Below are 17,608 nucleotides of genomic sequence, written 5' to 3' on the forward strand. Positions count from 1 at the left end.
TTAGAGCAAGGGACATAAAGGAAAGAATAAACAAATGGGATTTCATCAAAATAAGAAGATTCTGCACGGCTAAAGAAAACATGAGCAAAATGAAGAGGGAACCAACCGTATGGGAAAATAAATTGGTCAGTGATATCTCGGACAAGGGTTTGATCTCCAAAATATGTAAAGAACTCACACAACTCCACTCTAGGAAGACAAACAATTCAATTTAAAAATGGGCAAAGGACCTGAATAGATACTTCTCCAAGGAGGATATACACAGGGCCCAGAGACATGAAAAAGTGCTCAGCATCATTAGCCATCAGAGAGATGCAAATTAAAACCACAATGAGATACCACTTCACACTGGTCAGAATGGCCATCATTAACAAATCAACAAACAAGTGCTGGAGAGGTTGTGGAGAAAAGGGAACTCTAGTACACTGTTGGTGGGAATGCAGACTGGTGCAGCCACTGTGGAAAACAGTTTGGAATTCCCTCCAAAAGCTAAAAATGGAAGTGCCTTTTGACCCAGTGATTCCACTGCTGGGATTATACCCTAAGAATCCCAAAACAGCAATTCACAAGTACCAATGCGCCCCAATGTTCATAGCAGCACAATTTACAATAGCCAAGTTCTGGAAGCAACCTAAGTGCCCACCAATAAAAGAGTGGATCAAAAAACTATGGTACATTTTACACAATGGAATACTACGTGGAAGGAAGGAAGGAAGGAAGGAGGGAAGGGCTACTACCCTTCGCGACAGCATGGATGGAACTGGAGAGCATTATGCTAAGTGAAATAAGCCAGGGGGTGAAAGACAAATACCATATGATCTCACCTTTAAGAGGAATGTAATAAACAAAACAAAAACAAGAAAAATTTAACCAGAAACATTGAAAGAAAAAACAAACTGACAGTAATGAGAGGGAAGAAGGGAGGAGGGTAACAGGGAAAAGAAGGGGAAGGGTCAAATCAAGGAACATGTATGAAGGACCCACGGACAGAGCCAAAATGGGGAAGGATTGAGGGTGGGAGGTGGGGGTGGGTAAGGCAGGGGAAAGTGGTAGCGGGAAAAAGGAGTAAATGTATTTGAACAATTAAAAAAAAAGTAAAAAAGAAAAAGAGGATGGGTCCAGGTATGCGTATTTTCTTAAGCTTCCAAGATGGCTGAGCAAACCACTTTCACATTTAGCAGTCACCATATGAGATCTCTTCCCCTTGAGAATCATGTCTCCAACTGTACTTTAGTTTTTGGTTTTCAAACAATTACTTTATTAAAAATATATTTATACTAATCAGATTTTAGAAAGAAATATATTTATAAACAGAAAATTTCTACATGTAATATATGTTTAAAAAATAAAATGTATATATGTATTTGTATCTCTTGGGCATGACAGGAAGAACTTGCTAGCATTCATTGCTTCATAGGAAGAGAATTAAGTAGCTACAGGATAGGGGCAGCAGGCAGACTTTTCACTATGTATTATTTTTGTACTTTATAAATTTTCAGTCATGTTAATGTATCACCTATTGAAGATAGATAAAAAGAAAATTTAGAATACAAGGTCTGTCCAGAAAAAGTCCAGCCATTGTTAACATTATGAAAATGGTTTGTGCAACATCATGTAACATGGCAGCCAAGGAGAGTGGACTAAATGTGCATGTGTGAACAATGATGACTTCACTGTACTAGTCACTGGAGGCAGCACACACCATTGAGGGAGCACGTGTACTGTGTAGCCCTCACATTTGAAATGACTGAGGGACTGGGGCAAAAGATCTGCAGCACATTTTGCGTTAAGCTTGAACATTCCTCTGTAGAAACTATTCAGATGATTCAAAAGGCCACAGCTGTGGGCAACTGGTGACTGGCAGCCTCATCATGACAATGCACCTGCTCATGCATCGCATCTCATGCAGAGATTTTTGGCAAAACATCACATCACCCAGGTGACTCTGCCACCTACAGTCCAGATCTGGCACTCTGTGACTTCCAGCTCTTCCCAAAGCTAAAGTCACCTTTGAAAGAGAAGAGATTTCAGACTGTTCATGAGATTCAGGAAAATACAATGGGGCAGCTGAAGGCAATTTGGGAGAACCTGTGTGAGGTCCCAAGGTGCCTACTTGGAATGAGGTCTCATTGTCCTATGTACAATGTTTCTTGTATCTTGAATCTTCTTCAATAAAAGTCTCTATTTTTCATATTACATGGCTGGATACCTTCTGGGCAGACCTCATATATAATAAGATCAAAAATACAGGACAATAAAAATAACAACTATACCAGACATTTTTGGGACAACTGATGAAATCTGAATATTGACTATATATTAGATGACGGTAGAAATCTGTGTTAAATTTTCTATGTGGAAACTATATTACAGTTTTGTGTGGTTCTTAGGAGGTACAACCTGAGTATTTACAAGTGAAACATCATTGTTTCCATTTGACTTCCAAAATACTCAGGAAAATAAAATTATATACAGAGAGATAAAGTGCAGCAAAAATTTTAATAGTGAATCTAGATAAAGGATATGTGTTCATTGTACAATTCTTTTAAGTAACAGTTTTACTGCTATATAATTCAAACATGTAACATACACTCTTTTAAAGTATAAAATCCAATGGTTTTAATATATTCAGAGTTGTATAAACATCATCACTTTCTAATTTTAGAACAGTCTTATGAATCCCATAAAGTAACCATCTACCCTCCAACCCCTGGCAACTATTTTCTGTGTCTATGAATTTGTAATCTACTTTCTGGGTCTATGACTTTGCCTATTTTGGATATTTCATATAAATGGAATGCTAGAGTATGTGATCTTTTGTAACTAGCTTCCTTCATATAGCATAATTTTATAAGTTCATCCATGTTGTGGCATGTTTCATTACTTCATTCCTTTTTCTGTTGAATAATACTCTACTGTATGAATATACCACATTTATTTATCCATTCATCCATCAGTTGATGGACATTTGGGGTGTTTCCACCAATAATGCTACTATGAACATTCACATAAAAGTTTTCAAGTATAGACACGTTTTCATTTTGTATTTTTCTTTGGGCATACACCCAGCAGCGGAATTACTGGTCATACTGTAACTCTATGTATATTATATTATTCTTGCAACTTTTCTGTGGGATTCAAAATTTCAGTATAGCCCTGGCTGGTGTGGTTCAGTTGGTTGGAGCATCATCCCATAAACTGAAATGTCAAGGGTTCAATTCCTGGTCAGGGCACATGCCTGGGTTATAGTTTCTTACCCATTCAGGCCATGTGCAAGAGGCAGCTGATCGATGTTTCTCTCCCTCTTTTTCCCCCTCCCCCGCTGCTAAAATCAATAAGCATGACTTCAGATGAGGATAAAAAAGTTTCAAAATAAAAAATTTAGGAAAAAACTTTATAAAAAAGGATATAATAATATATTAACCAAACTATCTTGTGCTCAGAATATGTACATTTCATGATTTTATGCAGCACACAACTCTTATTCCTTGCAGAGGAATACAGAAAGTGCTTGCAATGTTTTCCATCTTATTGTGACAGAAAACTATTACTTCATAATCTTACTTAGTCTTATTATTTATTTAATAAATAAAAATCGATCTTATTTATTGACTTGCAAAATGATCAACAGAGATAAATTATTTATCTGGACTGGATAGAAAGTATCTTACTATATGATACAGCAATAATGCATATAGAATATGAGCTTTGGAGTCACAGAGAAGTGGGTTCAAACATAAATTTTATGACCCTGGGTATGCTTAACTTCTCTGTGACTCCTTAAAGGAGAACTATCTGTACCTACACTTCAAAGCAGATATCATATGAGGGTCTTATGCAGTGTCTGGCATACAGTAGTTGTTCAACATGTGCTGGTTTCCTTCAAAGTAGCTATATATATGTAATATATATATAAACACTTCCCCCTTTCTCCTGCAAGCTTAAAAATCAATTGCTTCTGTATTACAGGAACCTTGATGTTAGTTTTGAAAGCAAAAAAACAAGGTAAGTTTACTTCTCTATACAGATGACCTCCAATTGTTTTCTCTCTGCCTTTTCATCTGAACTGTAAATACCCATTTCCAACAGCCTACTGAATCTCCATTTAAAAATCTGCTAGCAACTTAAGCTCAACTTGCTCCAAATTTTCCTTGCTGCCTTTCTTCTAAGCCACACTCTCTTGACTTCTCAATGCTGTAAATGATATTATCATTGGAAATGCAAAACCTCTGAATCGCTTTTGACAGAAACTTCTCATTGTTCCCACCAACCTGTTGCCAAGACTTAGAGACTTCTTGTCCTCATCTTTTTCCACTGTCTGGCAACAACTAAGCCCTACTATACTGATCAGATTACAACACTAGCCTACGAAACTCACCTTCCCTCCCTTAACCACTCCCTTCACTGTCCCGTCCCATCCCCACACCAGTGCCATAGTAATCAGTCTCAGATAAAGATGAGAACACAACATTTCAGTCTTCAAAAACATTTCATGATGCCCCGTTTTATACTGAGTATTCACTTTTTTATTCAATAAACAGATACTGAGCACCCACTATGGGCCATGGAGTTTACATTCTAGTTGTGAGAAAAGAAAAAACACCCTCAGCAAATAACAGTAATTTCAGATGGTAATAAGGAATGTGAAAAAAAATTAACCAGGGGAATAGAAGAGTAACTAAGGTTAGGATAAGGAGAGAAGGCTTCTCTGACATTTGACCTGAGACTTACATGATGAGTAGATAGCTAGCTCAAGATTGTTTCAGGAAGAGAGCCCAGCAGGTACCAAACCTCTGAGGTTTTCCATTATTCTGAAATCACCTTCTTGTCTCAAAGCATCTGCTCCCTTTTTTCTTACCTTTGCTTTCCAAACCCTGCCTGCCCTTAAAAGTCATCTCTGACTCTACCTCCACCATGAAGTCTTCTTTATTCCCCCACCACTTTGCATCCTTTCCCCAGTCCATTGGTCAGATGAGTATTATCCTTCATTTGGGAATATAAATTAACATATATACCTTTCTCTTTTAAGGAAACACATACAAACTCATATATCCAAAAGAGTGGTATCATTCAAAGTAATCACTTTCCACTTAGTCCATCATAAAAATACTCAGTGCCTACTATGTGCGAGACAGTAGGCCAGGCTCCATGGACCCCAAAATAAAGCTGGGTTATTCATGTCAGTGATGTTCACAATGCTTCTCAAATTCCTTTGGTATTGCTTTTTGGGTCAGGCAGTGAGCAATACCTTATAATTAGTCTCATTTCTTTATAAGGAGCAATTTCCTTCAAATACAAGTTTTTTAGTCAATGAATATCTTTTCTAAAAAAATTAAATTGGTTACAAATAACTTTTTGACTATCAAAAAAAAACCAAACAACAAACCTTTAAATATGCCTTGCTCAGAAGCACAGACACCATCATCCACTACAATGAAATTTAAAACAAAGCCAAAATGAGGCCATAGGCACTGAAAGCAATTGTACAGGAGTTTCTAAAACGTGTAAATAACTGGTACATGAGGAGTAAGTGGGCAACTCAACAAGGTGATTACTTTAAAGGGGCATTTAATTGAATAGCGGTTTGTTAAAAAGTCACATTATTTTATATACAATTCTCTTGTTGTATGAACTCTTTCATAAGCACCTAAATCAGTTATAATACATCTTTTAAGGCTTATTTCATTAGTGCTCTTGCACTATTATTTAGGTAAGTATCTATAGTGGATGGTGTTAACTAGCCCAATGAAGCCTAATGTATACCTACTGATTAATTAATATGTCCAAAATGTAACACAGCTGTTCCCCTTTGTTTTTTCATCACAAATTTTTGTAAGAGTATGGGGAAAACTTAGGCTCTGTGGGGGACTGAGAGGCTGCCACATCCTATCCCTCCCTCCTTCCTCCTCACCTACACTAACCTAGAGCTGTATTTCTTGAGGATGGTGTCCAAGAGGCCAACGAGCTCTTCAGCATTGATGAACTTCTGTGTGCTGAGGGTATACATCTTCTCATAGAAGTCTGCGATCTCCATCCGAGCCTGAACGAAGAAGCAGAGCTGCTCTGACAGGTGGGAAAGGAGTTCTTCCACGTGAGGAGCATTCCCACCCAGGGCACCACGGCCAGTCACCACCTTCTTCAGCTCATTATGCAGGGAAGTATAGATGGTGCGAATGGAGTCCTTCCTGCTGAAGAAAGACTGGCCCCCTGGGAAGCAAATGACATAAACACATGACAGGTAAGGAAGAGAAAGCATAAGCACAAACCACCTCCCAGCATACAAAAGGAAAGGAAAAGGAAAGGATCTGAACCTGCTGAGCTCAATGAGTTTTTGCCTACCATATTCTGTGACTTCTATAATTGGGATCTAAACAATTTGTGGTTGATAATTTCACCATAATACTCATGAAGAGTAAGTTAAACAATGCCTGATACAACTCATTAGGGTAGCAATGGACCTGTGTTTGATTTCCTTACCCATGCACCAATTCCCCCACACACACACCTTTAATGAGGATTCATATTCATTTCAGAGAATAATCAACCTAGATATAGAAAGTTCTCCTTCCACATAAGTATATTTAAAACAAATGAGAACACCTGATTATGAAACACTGTTGTTATTCCTGGTAAATCAGAAAATTTTACTTCTGCTTTAGAGCTGCATTTTCCTTTGAATTTTATCTTTTAAGCCATCTTTTAATCTTATCTTTCAAACCACAAAATGGAATATACACATATATCTCCCTTATACAAGAATACAGACTACTGGGATCTCAGTAGAAAAAGGGAAATCTTAGTATTCTTGACAAAGTTGACAATATAGGTTTTAATATAATAAACAGCACCTTGTGAGTCATTAAGAGCAACAAACAATTATAAATAACTGCTACTGTAACTCAGGGTTTTCCAAGGAAATTAGTAAAAAATAAAACCATAGTCCATGCGGTACTTACATCCTCCTACAACCACATAAAAATTACAACTAAACTACAGAACCATCTTTCAGAACCACCAGAAATCTGACTGAATGGAAGTCCTACAACTAGGGATTTAAAGAAGCCACATCAAGATTGGTATGAGGGGCAGAGATATGGAATGAGCTTGTCTCATATCCATGTGTGGCCATTTAAAATTGAGAGGAATATCTCAGCTGCAGAGGTCCCCCAACCACCTCCACAAGAACACGTTCAAGGGACAGACTGAGAGGACACCAGAGCCATACTGACACGAGTCCTGCTCTGGGGGTGGGCTCCTGTACAGCTGATCCTCCACGATGGTCAGTGGTCACAGCAAGTCCTTGCAGTCGAATCCACATGGGGGGCACACCTGGCGTACCCAGCTCAGCTGAATGGGAAGATTGTGCCACTGGACCCTACAGGGCATCTACTACATTAGGCCATTCTACCAAGCCCAGGAGATACAGCAGCTCTACCTAATACAAAAACAAAAAACAAACAAACAAACAAACAAAACCAGGGAGGCTGCCAAAATGAGGAGACAAAGAAACATGGCCCAAATGAAAGAACAGAACAAAACTCCAGAAAAAACAAAAATGAAGACAAGCATGCTACTAAATGCAGAGTTCAAAACACTGGTTATAAGGACTCTAATGAATTTTGTGAGAATACTAACAGCTTGAGACAGGACATGTAAACCATAGAAAAGAACCAGTCAGAGATGAAGGATACACTAACTGAAATGAAGAATAATTTACAAGTAATCAACTGTAGATTAGATGAAGCCAAGAATCAAATTACCAATTTGGAATATAAGGAAGCTAAAAACACCCAATCAGTACAGCAAAAAGAAAAGAGAATCCAAAAAAAAACAAAAACAAAAACAAAACCAAGAGGCCCTGGCTGGGATGGCTCAAGTGGATTGAGGGCCAGCCTATGAACCAAGGGGTTGCTGGTTCAATTCCTGGTCAGGGCATATGCATGGATTGTGGGCCAGGACCCAGCGGAGGGCGCGCAAGAGGCAACTACACATTGATGTTTCTCTCCCTCTATTTCTCCGTCCCTTTCCCTCTCTCTAAAATTAAGTAAATAAAATCTTTTTAAAAAATGAGGACAGTGTAGGGAACCTCTGGGACAACTTCAGGCGTACCAACATTTGCATCACGGGGGTGGCAGAAGGAGAAGAGAAAGAGCAAGGAATTGAAAACCTACATGGAAAAGAAAAAAAAGATAGAAAACTTACCTAACGTGATCAAGGAAATAGACATACAAATCCAGGAAGTGCAGAGAGTCCCAAACAAGATGAACCCAAAGAAGCCAACACAAAGATGAATCATAATTAAAATGCAAAGGTTAAAGACAAAGAGGGAATCTTAAAAGCAGCAAGAGAAAAGCATTTAGTTACTTCCAAGCAAGTAACTAAAAACTTCAAAGTGATGGAGAGCAAGAACCTACAACCAAGATTACTCTATCCAGCAAAGCTATCATTTAGAATCAAAGGACACAGCCAAGATGGAGGCATAGGCAGACACTTTGTTTTTGTTTTTAGGTTAGTTGTCATCCTTACAATTGTGCGAGGAGTGTCCTAACCTAAAAACAAAAACAACCAGAACTGCCAGATCAAACCGTATAGAAGTCCAACAACCAAGGATTTAAAGAAGAAACATCCAGATCTGTAGGAGGGCCAGAGACAGGGAGCCAGAGTGGAGATGATGTGGTGTGGTGTGATGAGGAAGCAGCAGCTGGCAGAACAAGGGTCCCAGATTCACGGCTGCAGATAAAAGCTGGGAGGGACAACTGGAGAGGCAGCAATCCCAGCTCCAAGCCAGACAGTGCAGCCCAGAGTGCCAGCGCTGGGAAATTAAAGCCTCATAACTCTGCCTGTAAAAACCAGAAGAGGGTGGGGCAGAAGAAGAAACTGCTCATCTCTCAGAACATATTCAAACCCATGCAAACCCACCCACTCTAGGAATCAGCACCAAGGTAGCAACTAGAAGGGTGCCAGTTGCTTATGGGAAGTGGGGGAAATGACTGGAAATAGACAGCTGACTAAGTGGCATTCTTCCCTCTCTGACCCCTCCCCCACATACAGCCCCAAAAAGCTTTGAAGTGAGTTGTCCCATCCTGGCAAATTCCTAAGGCTCTGCCCCTTACAACATAACAGGTGTGCCAAACAGGGAGCCAAAGCAGCTCTACATAATACACAGAAACACAGGGAGGCTGCCATATTGAGAAAACAAAGAAATATGGCCCAAATGAAAGAACAGATCAAAACTCCAGAAGGAGAACTAAGCAACATGGAAACAGCCAATCAGATGCAGATTTCAAAACACTGGGGATCAGGATGCTCAAAGAAATGATTGACTATGGCCACAAAATAAAGGAAGAAGTGAAGGCTATGCGAAGTGAAGGTTATGCAAAGTGAAATACAGAAAAATATACAGCCCTGATTGGCGTGGCTCAGTGGACTGAGTGCTGGTGTGTGAAACAAAGAATCACCAGTTCGATTCTCAGTCAGGGCACATGCCTGGATTGCAAGCCAGGTCCCCAGTAGGGAGCACACAAGAGGCAACTACGCATTGATGTTTCTCTCCTCCCTCCCTTCCTCTCTCTCTAAAAATAAACACATAAAATCTTTTTTTAAAAAGTCCTTAAAAAAATATATATATATATATATATACACACACACATACAGGGAACCAACAGTGAAGGGAAGGAAGCCTGGATTCAAATCAATGATTTGAAATAAAAGGAAGAAATAAACATTCATCTAGAACAGAAAGAAACAAGAATCAAAAAAAAAAAAAAAGGTTTAGGAACCTTTGGGACAACTTTAAACGTACTAACATTCAATTCATAGGGGTGCCAGAAGGACAAGAGGAAGAGGAAGAAATTGAAAACTTACTTGAAAAGATAATGAAAGAAAACTTCCCCAATTTACAAAAAAAATAGACACACAAGTCCAGGAAGCACAGAAAGTTCCAAACAAGTTGGACCCAAAGAGGGCCACACCAAGACACATGATAATTAAAATTCCAAAGGTTAAAAAGAAAGAGAGAAAATATTACAAGCATCATGAGAAAAGCAGAGAGTTGCCTACAAAGGAGTTCCCATAAGACTGTCACCTGATTTCTCAAAAGAAACCTTACAGGCAAGAAGGGATTGACAAGAAGTATTGAAAGTGATGAAAAGCAAGGACCTACATCCAAGATTACTCTATCCAGCAAAATTATCATTTAGAATAGAAGGGAAGACGAAGTGCTTCACAGATAAGGTAAAGCTAAAGGAGTTCATCAACACCAAGCCTTTATTATATGAAACGTTAAAGGGATTTATCTAAGAAAAAGAAGACAATCAAAACTATGCACAGTAAAAACAAAACAAAGTCACAACTATCAACAGCAAAAATACAAAAACAAACTAAGCACACAACTAGAACAGGAACAGAATCATAGAAATGGAGATCAAGTGGAGGGTAATCAGCAGGGAAGGGGTAGAATTGGGGAAAAGGTACAGGGAATAAGAAGCATAATTGGTAGGCACAAAACAGACAGGGGGAGGTTAAGAATAGTATAGGAAATGGAGAAGTCAAAGAACTTATATGTATGACCCACAGACAGGAATTAAGAGGCGGACTGCTGGAGGGAATGGGGGTACTGGGTGGAGGGGGGCTAAGGGGAAAAAATGGGACGACTATAATAGCCTCATCAATAAAATATGCTTAAAAAGAAAAAAGAAACAAAGGACAGATAAAGAGCTTTCCAGACAAGGAAAAGCTAAAGGAGTTCATCACCACCAAACCGGTATTATGGTATTATGAAATGTTAAAGAATCTTATTTAAGAGGAAAAAAGATAAAGCATATGAACAAATATTGTAGGCAATAAATACATATCTATCAACAACTGAATCTAAAAGAAAGGTAAATGAACAAGCAGTATAGTAACAAACTCATAGATACAGAGTTTGACAGTTGCCAGATGGGAGGGAGGTTGGCGGGATGGGTGAAAAAGGTGAAGGGATTTAGAAGTATCAATTGGTTGTTACAGAGTAGTCATAGGGATGTAAAGTACAGATAGGAAATATAATCGCTAATATTCTAATAACTATGTATGGTGTCAGATGGGTAGGAGATTTATCAGGATGACCAGTTAGTAAATTATGTAATGTCTAATCACTGGGTATACACCTGAAACTAACACAATATGGTATGTCAACTATCTAACTGAAAAATAAAAAGATTTAAAAAAAAACAACTAATACATAGATCTTTCCTATACTCTAGGAAAAATGAACTGTCAAAAGTCAATGTGATAAAGTGCTAAAACAGAAGGCACTTCACAAACTCTTTTCACTGAAACAGGTAACATATCCTAGCTTACATCCTTCATTTTATAAGTGGCAGTGAATGTTCGATTGGAGGACACAGAAATAAGGAGTTTTATGGCAGTAAAAATGTAAACAAACAAACAAGTGATAAGCCCTCGGCCAAGGTCTTTGTTTTTGATGACCTTAAATCTACTTTAATTTTACTTTTATATGAGGAAAAACAGAAGGATTCGTAATTGAAAGAAACATTTAAAATCCAGAATGCTATTACTTGAGGGTTCAGATGTGGGTAGATATTAAATCACTTTTTTTGGTCTATGGTGTTTTATTTCTCAAAAAAAAAAAGAGAGAGACACACACACACACACACACACACACAGACAAAAGAAATGAATCTTGTATCCCTTACTGCTATGGTGACCACATTTATCCCAGCTTACTCACGACTTTCCAGATTTCAGCACTGAAAGTACTGCTTCTTGGGAAACCCTCCTTTAGTCCCATGTTCTAGGAACTCCATCAGTACTGGGCAAATCTAGAAGGTTGGTCACCCTATTTACCACTGAGTCCACAGACAAATAACTAATACTTAAGTACTGTTTTCTCCAATATGCTGTTTAAACAGACTGTCTAGCATTCACATCATATCTCCTAATAGCAGTAAAATCCATATGGTACAGGTGTACCAACCCTGACACCAACATCCCATACAGGACTATACCCTGAAGGGATTTTGCCTTCCTTCCATGCCCACACTTAGTCTAGCTTTGCAAATTTTGTAAAGTGACAGTATGGAAGGAATAAACAGACATCTGCGCCCTAGTCTAGGGCAAAACTTCATAGTTTAAGAAGATAATAAGAGTACCATGTAAAACCTAAAACTCTGAAAGTCTGACAGACTTGGTTCTGTATCCCAGCTTCCAAACTTATAAGCTGTGTGATGTGCAAATGACTTAGCTACTCTGAACTTTGTTTTAAATGCAAAATTAGTAATAAAGCTGCTAAGAACACAAAATGAAGTAACATTTGGTATGTAATGTACCTGGAACAATGCACATATTCAACAACACTAGTCTCTTCCCTTCCATTTATAACTGATACAAGAATACGCTCAATACTACATATTTGAGCTTCTGAATCTCTATGGTAAATTGGAGTTTCAAGTCCAGCAAAAAGAATAGCTCTCTATTTGACAGACCCTCAACCGCATACTCACTTCCACTGTTAAACAAGGTGGCCTTGGTGAAAACATTAACTTTGGGTGAAAAAGGCACACCTTCCTTCAGCAGGTTACCCCTATTGGGGGAGTTAAACATGGCATAAACACAAAGAATATCTTTAAAAGCTTATCAATAAACATCAATCACTAACATATGAAATTAAGTAAAGTAACCCCATAAGAGAGGGAAAGACAAGCAATGACATTTCTTTATACAGGTCTCTCTTCTCACAGCTCTCAGGAGTACAATCTTATTTACTGTCTACCATGGTTAGGAATATCCATTGGGGATTAGCCTTTCAGAGACACCAGAATTCTTTCTCTTGTCAATATTTTGAATTTACAACACATGAGTATTTTGAATTAGTTCCAGAAGGCTCTATTTTGGGGTGTTCATTATTTCTCAAGATTTCAACACTCTACTTCAACAACATGAAATTTCAAGGGATAAGTATATTAAAGAAGCATGTAGCCCTGGTTGGTGTGGCTCAGTGGATTGAGTGCCGGCCTGCAAACTGAAAAGTCACTGGTTCAATTCCCAGTCAGGATACATACCTGCGTTTCCCGCCGGGCCCAGTTGAGGGTGTGTGAGAGGCAACCGATCAGTGTTTCTGTCCCTCTCTTTCTCCCTCCCTTCCCCTCTCTCTAAAAATAAATAAATAAAATCTAAAAAAAAAAAAAAAAGCACGTAAAACATCTGATTGGGTATTTTATTCTATAACTTCTTGATAATTTTTACATGTCAGTTTTCAAGTTAAGTCATTTTCTAACCACTCTAAATTCCAGCAACGAGAGGTTGAGGAAACCTTCCAGTAATGAAACAAAGGGGAGAAAAGTATGACTTTCTAAAATCTTCCACAGGCACTGATTCACTGATCCTTCCCCACACAGGGATATTCTCTCCTCCAAGGAAAGAAAAAGCTCCAAGATAAGGGCTCCACCCAAAATTTCTCACAAGTGAACCAAGACCAGAACAGAAATGTCCCTGTCAGGCCCATCTTTTGTCTAAAAGACACTGGTGTCTCCAATAAACTCCAATAAACTCTTGTGACTCCAGTCACAAGAGTGAGGTCAAAAAGATTCACTTTTGTGAACTATGTTTTAAATGTTTAAAATGCATAAACTTCTTAAAGAAAACCATATAACTTTCTAATTAGCAAAGTAGTTGAAGAACATGAGAATGTTTCAAATAGCAACACAAAAATTTTTTTAAGAAAATGGAGAGTCAATCCAATAACCGTGAAGTCATACTGTAAGCACATGAATACCACAAACATTCCAGTACCAAAAAAACTGTGTAAGATATTTATAGTTAAATTTAATATCTGGAACCTATACATTCACTGTGCATGTGAATAAGTTAAGAGGCATTAGAGTTAAACATGCCACTTTATAACATGTTCTCACAAGTGCTGGGTGACTTGGGAGTTTAGAACAGTGCTTGGGCATATTTCACAGTGTAAAATGCTCTGTGGGTCAATTTCAAGATATTAACGCTCAAGTTCCTCCATGCAAGGTTGGGTCCATGCAGAACCAAACACTTTGCATAATAAAGCCCAACTCACATAATCCAAGTCAGTGATAATGACAGTCTTACGTATGTTCTTACACACAGGGCAGCCAGTTTTGTTTACCTAAAAACAGGCACATACAACTTAAACTAGAGTAGCAAAATGTTTTTTTAACAGGGGTCATAAGTAGACTTTAGGAAATCCAACCGAATCTTCTCAGATTATATACAAAAATGTAATACATGTATATTTTTCCAGAGAGTTAAAGCCAAAGCTTAATTAAATTAACATAGATAAGCTAAAAAAAAAAAAAATTTAAGAATCCTGAACCCAAGGTCAATCATTACACTTCATGAGAAAGGAGAATCTAAAAACAACCAAAACTGACTTCTGGTCAAGATGGCTCAACGCTTCACACAACCACATCAGCATTACAACTAATACACAGAAACAAACACAGGGAGGCTGCAAAACAAGGAGACAAAGAAACATTGCTCAAATGAAAGACCAGATTAAAACTCCAGAAAAAGAGCTAAACAAAATGGAAATAAGGAATCAGATGCAGAGTTCAAGACACTGGTTATAAAGATGCTCAAGGAACTTAGTGAGTACCTCAACAGCATAATAAAGATCCAGTCAGAAAAGGATACACTAATTGAAATGAAGAACAATTTATAGGGATACAACAGTAGAGGGGATGAAGCTGAGAATCAAATCAATGATTTGCAACATAAAGAACCAAAAAACAACCAATCAGAGAAAAAAGAAGAAAAAAGAATCCAAAAAGATGAGGACAGTATAAGCAGCCTCTGGGACAACTTTAAGAGGTCCAACATTTGCATCATAGGTGTGCCATAAGGAGAAGAGCAAGAAACCAGAAATATCTTTGAAAAAAAACAGTGAAAGAAAACTTCCCTAATTTGGTGAAGGAAATAGACATGCAAACCCATGAAACACAGAGAGTCCCAAACAAGATGGATGCAAAGGGGCCCACTCCAAGATACAGCACAATTAATATGCCAAAGGTTAAAGATAAAGAGAGAAACTTAGAAGCATCAAGAGAAAAGAAGTTAGTTACCTACAGGGGAGTTCCCATAAGACTGTCAGCTGAGCTCTCTAAAGAGGCTTTGCAGACTCTATAGAAGGGATTGGCAAGAAATATTCAAAGTCATAAGAAGCAGGGACCTACAGCCAAGACTGCTCTACCCAGCAAAGCTATCAGTTAGAATTGAAGGTCAGATAAAGAGCTTCCCAAAGGGGGAAAAAAAAAAGGAGTTTATCATCACCACACCATTATTATATGAATGTTAAAGGGACTTATTTAAGAAAAAGATCAAAACTATGACCAATAAAATGGCAAAAACATCCATATCTATCAATAATTGAATCTAAAAAAACAAACTAAGTGAGTAAGAATAACAGAGACAGAATCCTGGACATAGAGAACATTTTGATGGTTGCCTGGGAGGGGTGTAGGGGAGAATAGGTGAAGAGGTGAGGGTAAGAAGTACAAATAGGTGGTTACAGAATAGCCATGGGATGTAATGTATAGTATAGGAAATGGAGTAGCCAAAGAACTTATATGCATGACCCATGGCCATGAACAACGGTGGGGGGATTGCCTGGGGGAGTGGGGGGTGCTGGGTGGAGGGGGGCAAAGGGGGAAAAATCAAGGCAACTGTAATAGCATAATCAATAAAATATAATTTAAACATAAAATAGAAACTAAAACTGCCAGAAAATTATACCCACCTTAAATTTTAGTCAGAATCGTCCCCATTTACATATGTAATACATTTACAAATGGTAATACATGTAAAATTTTTTATAAATTAGGAATACAACACAATCTGACAATTCAAAAGCAGATATTCTGGCTTGGGTTCTGTTACCTACTCACACAACTTCACGTACACCATTTGCCAATCTGTAGAAAGGAAAATAGTAACACTGCAATAGCAATTGCAAATTTGTGAGAAGTGACACTGTAAAAAGGGGAAGAAAAAATCCACAAGATGAAAACTATCTGATCAGTTTTTGTCAATAAGTCAACGTACTAAATAACAAATTATTTGAATGGCTAAGGCAGAAGTTTAGATCTCAGAGAGCCTTGCCCCTTGGATGTTTACTGAAATGTAGATGTACATACATGGTCACGTTCAGGCAATATAAGGAAACTGGAGGTGAAGAAGAATCAAAAACGAATCTGCACTCAATTTTACATAATTCTATAATGTATAGTGTATACCTGTGTCCTTCATTTATACCTGAACCTGTGCCTCTGACGATTAAGGGTTTAAAATAGGCCAAAGTACTTAAATAACTGTGAAAGCTCTGGGATTCATATTGATTATTGGTAATTATAAGCAATAACACCCTGTATGTATAGCCCTTGGCTTTCACATATATTATTCCCTTCTGATCTACTTATACTAATTGTTTCTACTAGTGAAAAATCTATTGAATCTACTCTTGCATCTTATCTTCAGGGACAGGATTTACCATGGGATGGTAAGAGTGTACTCGTTTCCCTGTAAGCGCCCTCTTGCTAGTAGTGTTAGGCATATTTCTTGTCTTTCCTGTCCGGTATTCACTTACTTCTTCAATCATTAAATATTAATTAACGGCCTAGGAAGTGGGGGCAGGACTACATCTATAACTCTCAGGGGCCTAACCTTAAGAGGCCATACAATTGTGTTCATTAACTCTAACTAGACTGTATTGCCAAGTTTTGTTCCTCTAGCTGCTGTGTCACTGGTTAGAAGAGCGAGGACATAAAGTTTGCTTAACTTCTCATTTAGGGCACCAATCCATGCAGTGGGCAAAGCAGATACATCCATCAGTTTGGGGCACAGCCCTGTAAAGAGCATCCACCCTATCCGCCAATCTATCCGCAGCGGAGGCCGGTGGGCGGGGTTTGTAGAAGCCAAGGGAAAGAAGGGAACAGTGGGAGGAGAACTGGGAGTGCCTAGTTGAGCCTGCAACTAGAAGTGACAGGAACGGGGAACCCAAGCCACTGCCAACCGGGGAATATATCCCCTTTCCTTCCTCAACAAGGGTCACGGGGGGCGGGGCGGAGGTACCTAGTTTCTGCCCCAGGTAGGTGAGGCTGTGATAGACCTTCTCGGCCGCGGCCAGGTGGGCCAAGGCCGCCAGCAGCGACAGCCAGCTGCCCCCCGCGCTCTTGTTGGCCTCTCGTTCCTTCTCCACATTGTCCTTGGCCTTGTCGTAAGAGAAGATACCCAGGTGAGAGAAGAACGTCTCCAGCACAGCCTGTTCCACCGGGACCGGGGCGGCCAGCGGGATAGACTCCCCCATGCGAGCTGCGCTCCAGCTCCACCCACGTGGCTGTGCTCTCCCTCGCACTTCCGGGTTCTCAGGGAACGTGCGCACAAGCGTGCGTGCTCGTGACCGCCGCAAGCGGCGGGCGCGCGATCGCGCCGCTGCCTGGACTGCGCCTGGGCCTTACACAGGACGCGAGTAAGAGCCCAGGAAGGAGGTGGTGGCACCTCAGCTCCTGAGCAGGTTCAGCGCTTCAGTTCCCGCAGCTCTGACTATTCCAACCCTTAGGGCAGAAAGCAAGATGGCCAA

The 17,608-nt window shown here is 39.1% G+C and overlaps 1 protein-coding gene across 1 annotated transcript in view; it reads right to left on the reverse strand.

The window, feature by feature from the left end:
• KICS2 (KICSTOR subunit 2) overlaps positions 1-17,376 on the reverse strand; it is a 34,384-nt gene extending 17,008 nt beyond the window's left edge. Inside the window, exons 1-2 of the mRNA XM_054580040.1 lie at positions 17,101-17,376; positions 5,922-6,207 (exon numbers count right to left, since the gene is read on the reverse strand). Of these exons, the coding sequence (XP_054436015.1) occupies positions 5,922-6,207; positions 17,101-17,335 (521 nt within the window). The 5' untranslated portion in view covers positions 17,336-17,376. The remainder of the gene's footprint in view (positions 1-5,921; positions 6,208-17,100) is intronic.
• Between the last annotated feature and the right edge of the window lie 232 nt (positions 17,377-17,608).

This window comes from Pteronotus mesoamericanus, unplaced genomic scaffold, assembly GCF_021234165.1.
Source record: "Pteronotus mesoamericanus isolate MK-2021 breed Mesoamerican mustached bat unplaced genomic scaffold, CSHL_Meso_final contig_56, whole genome shotgun sequence".
NCBI lineage: Eukaryota > Metazoa > Chordata > Mammalia > Chiroptera > Mormoopidae > Pteronotus > Pteronotus mesoamericanus.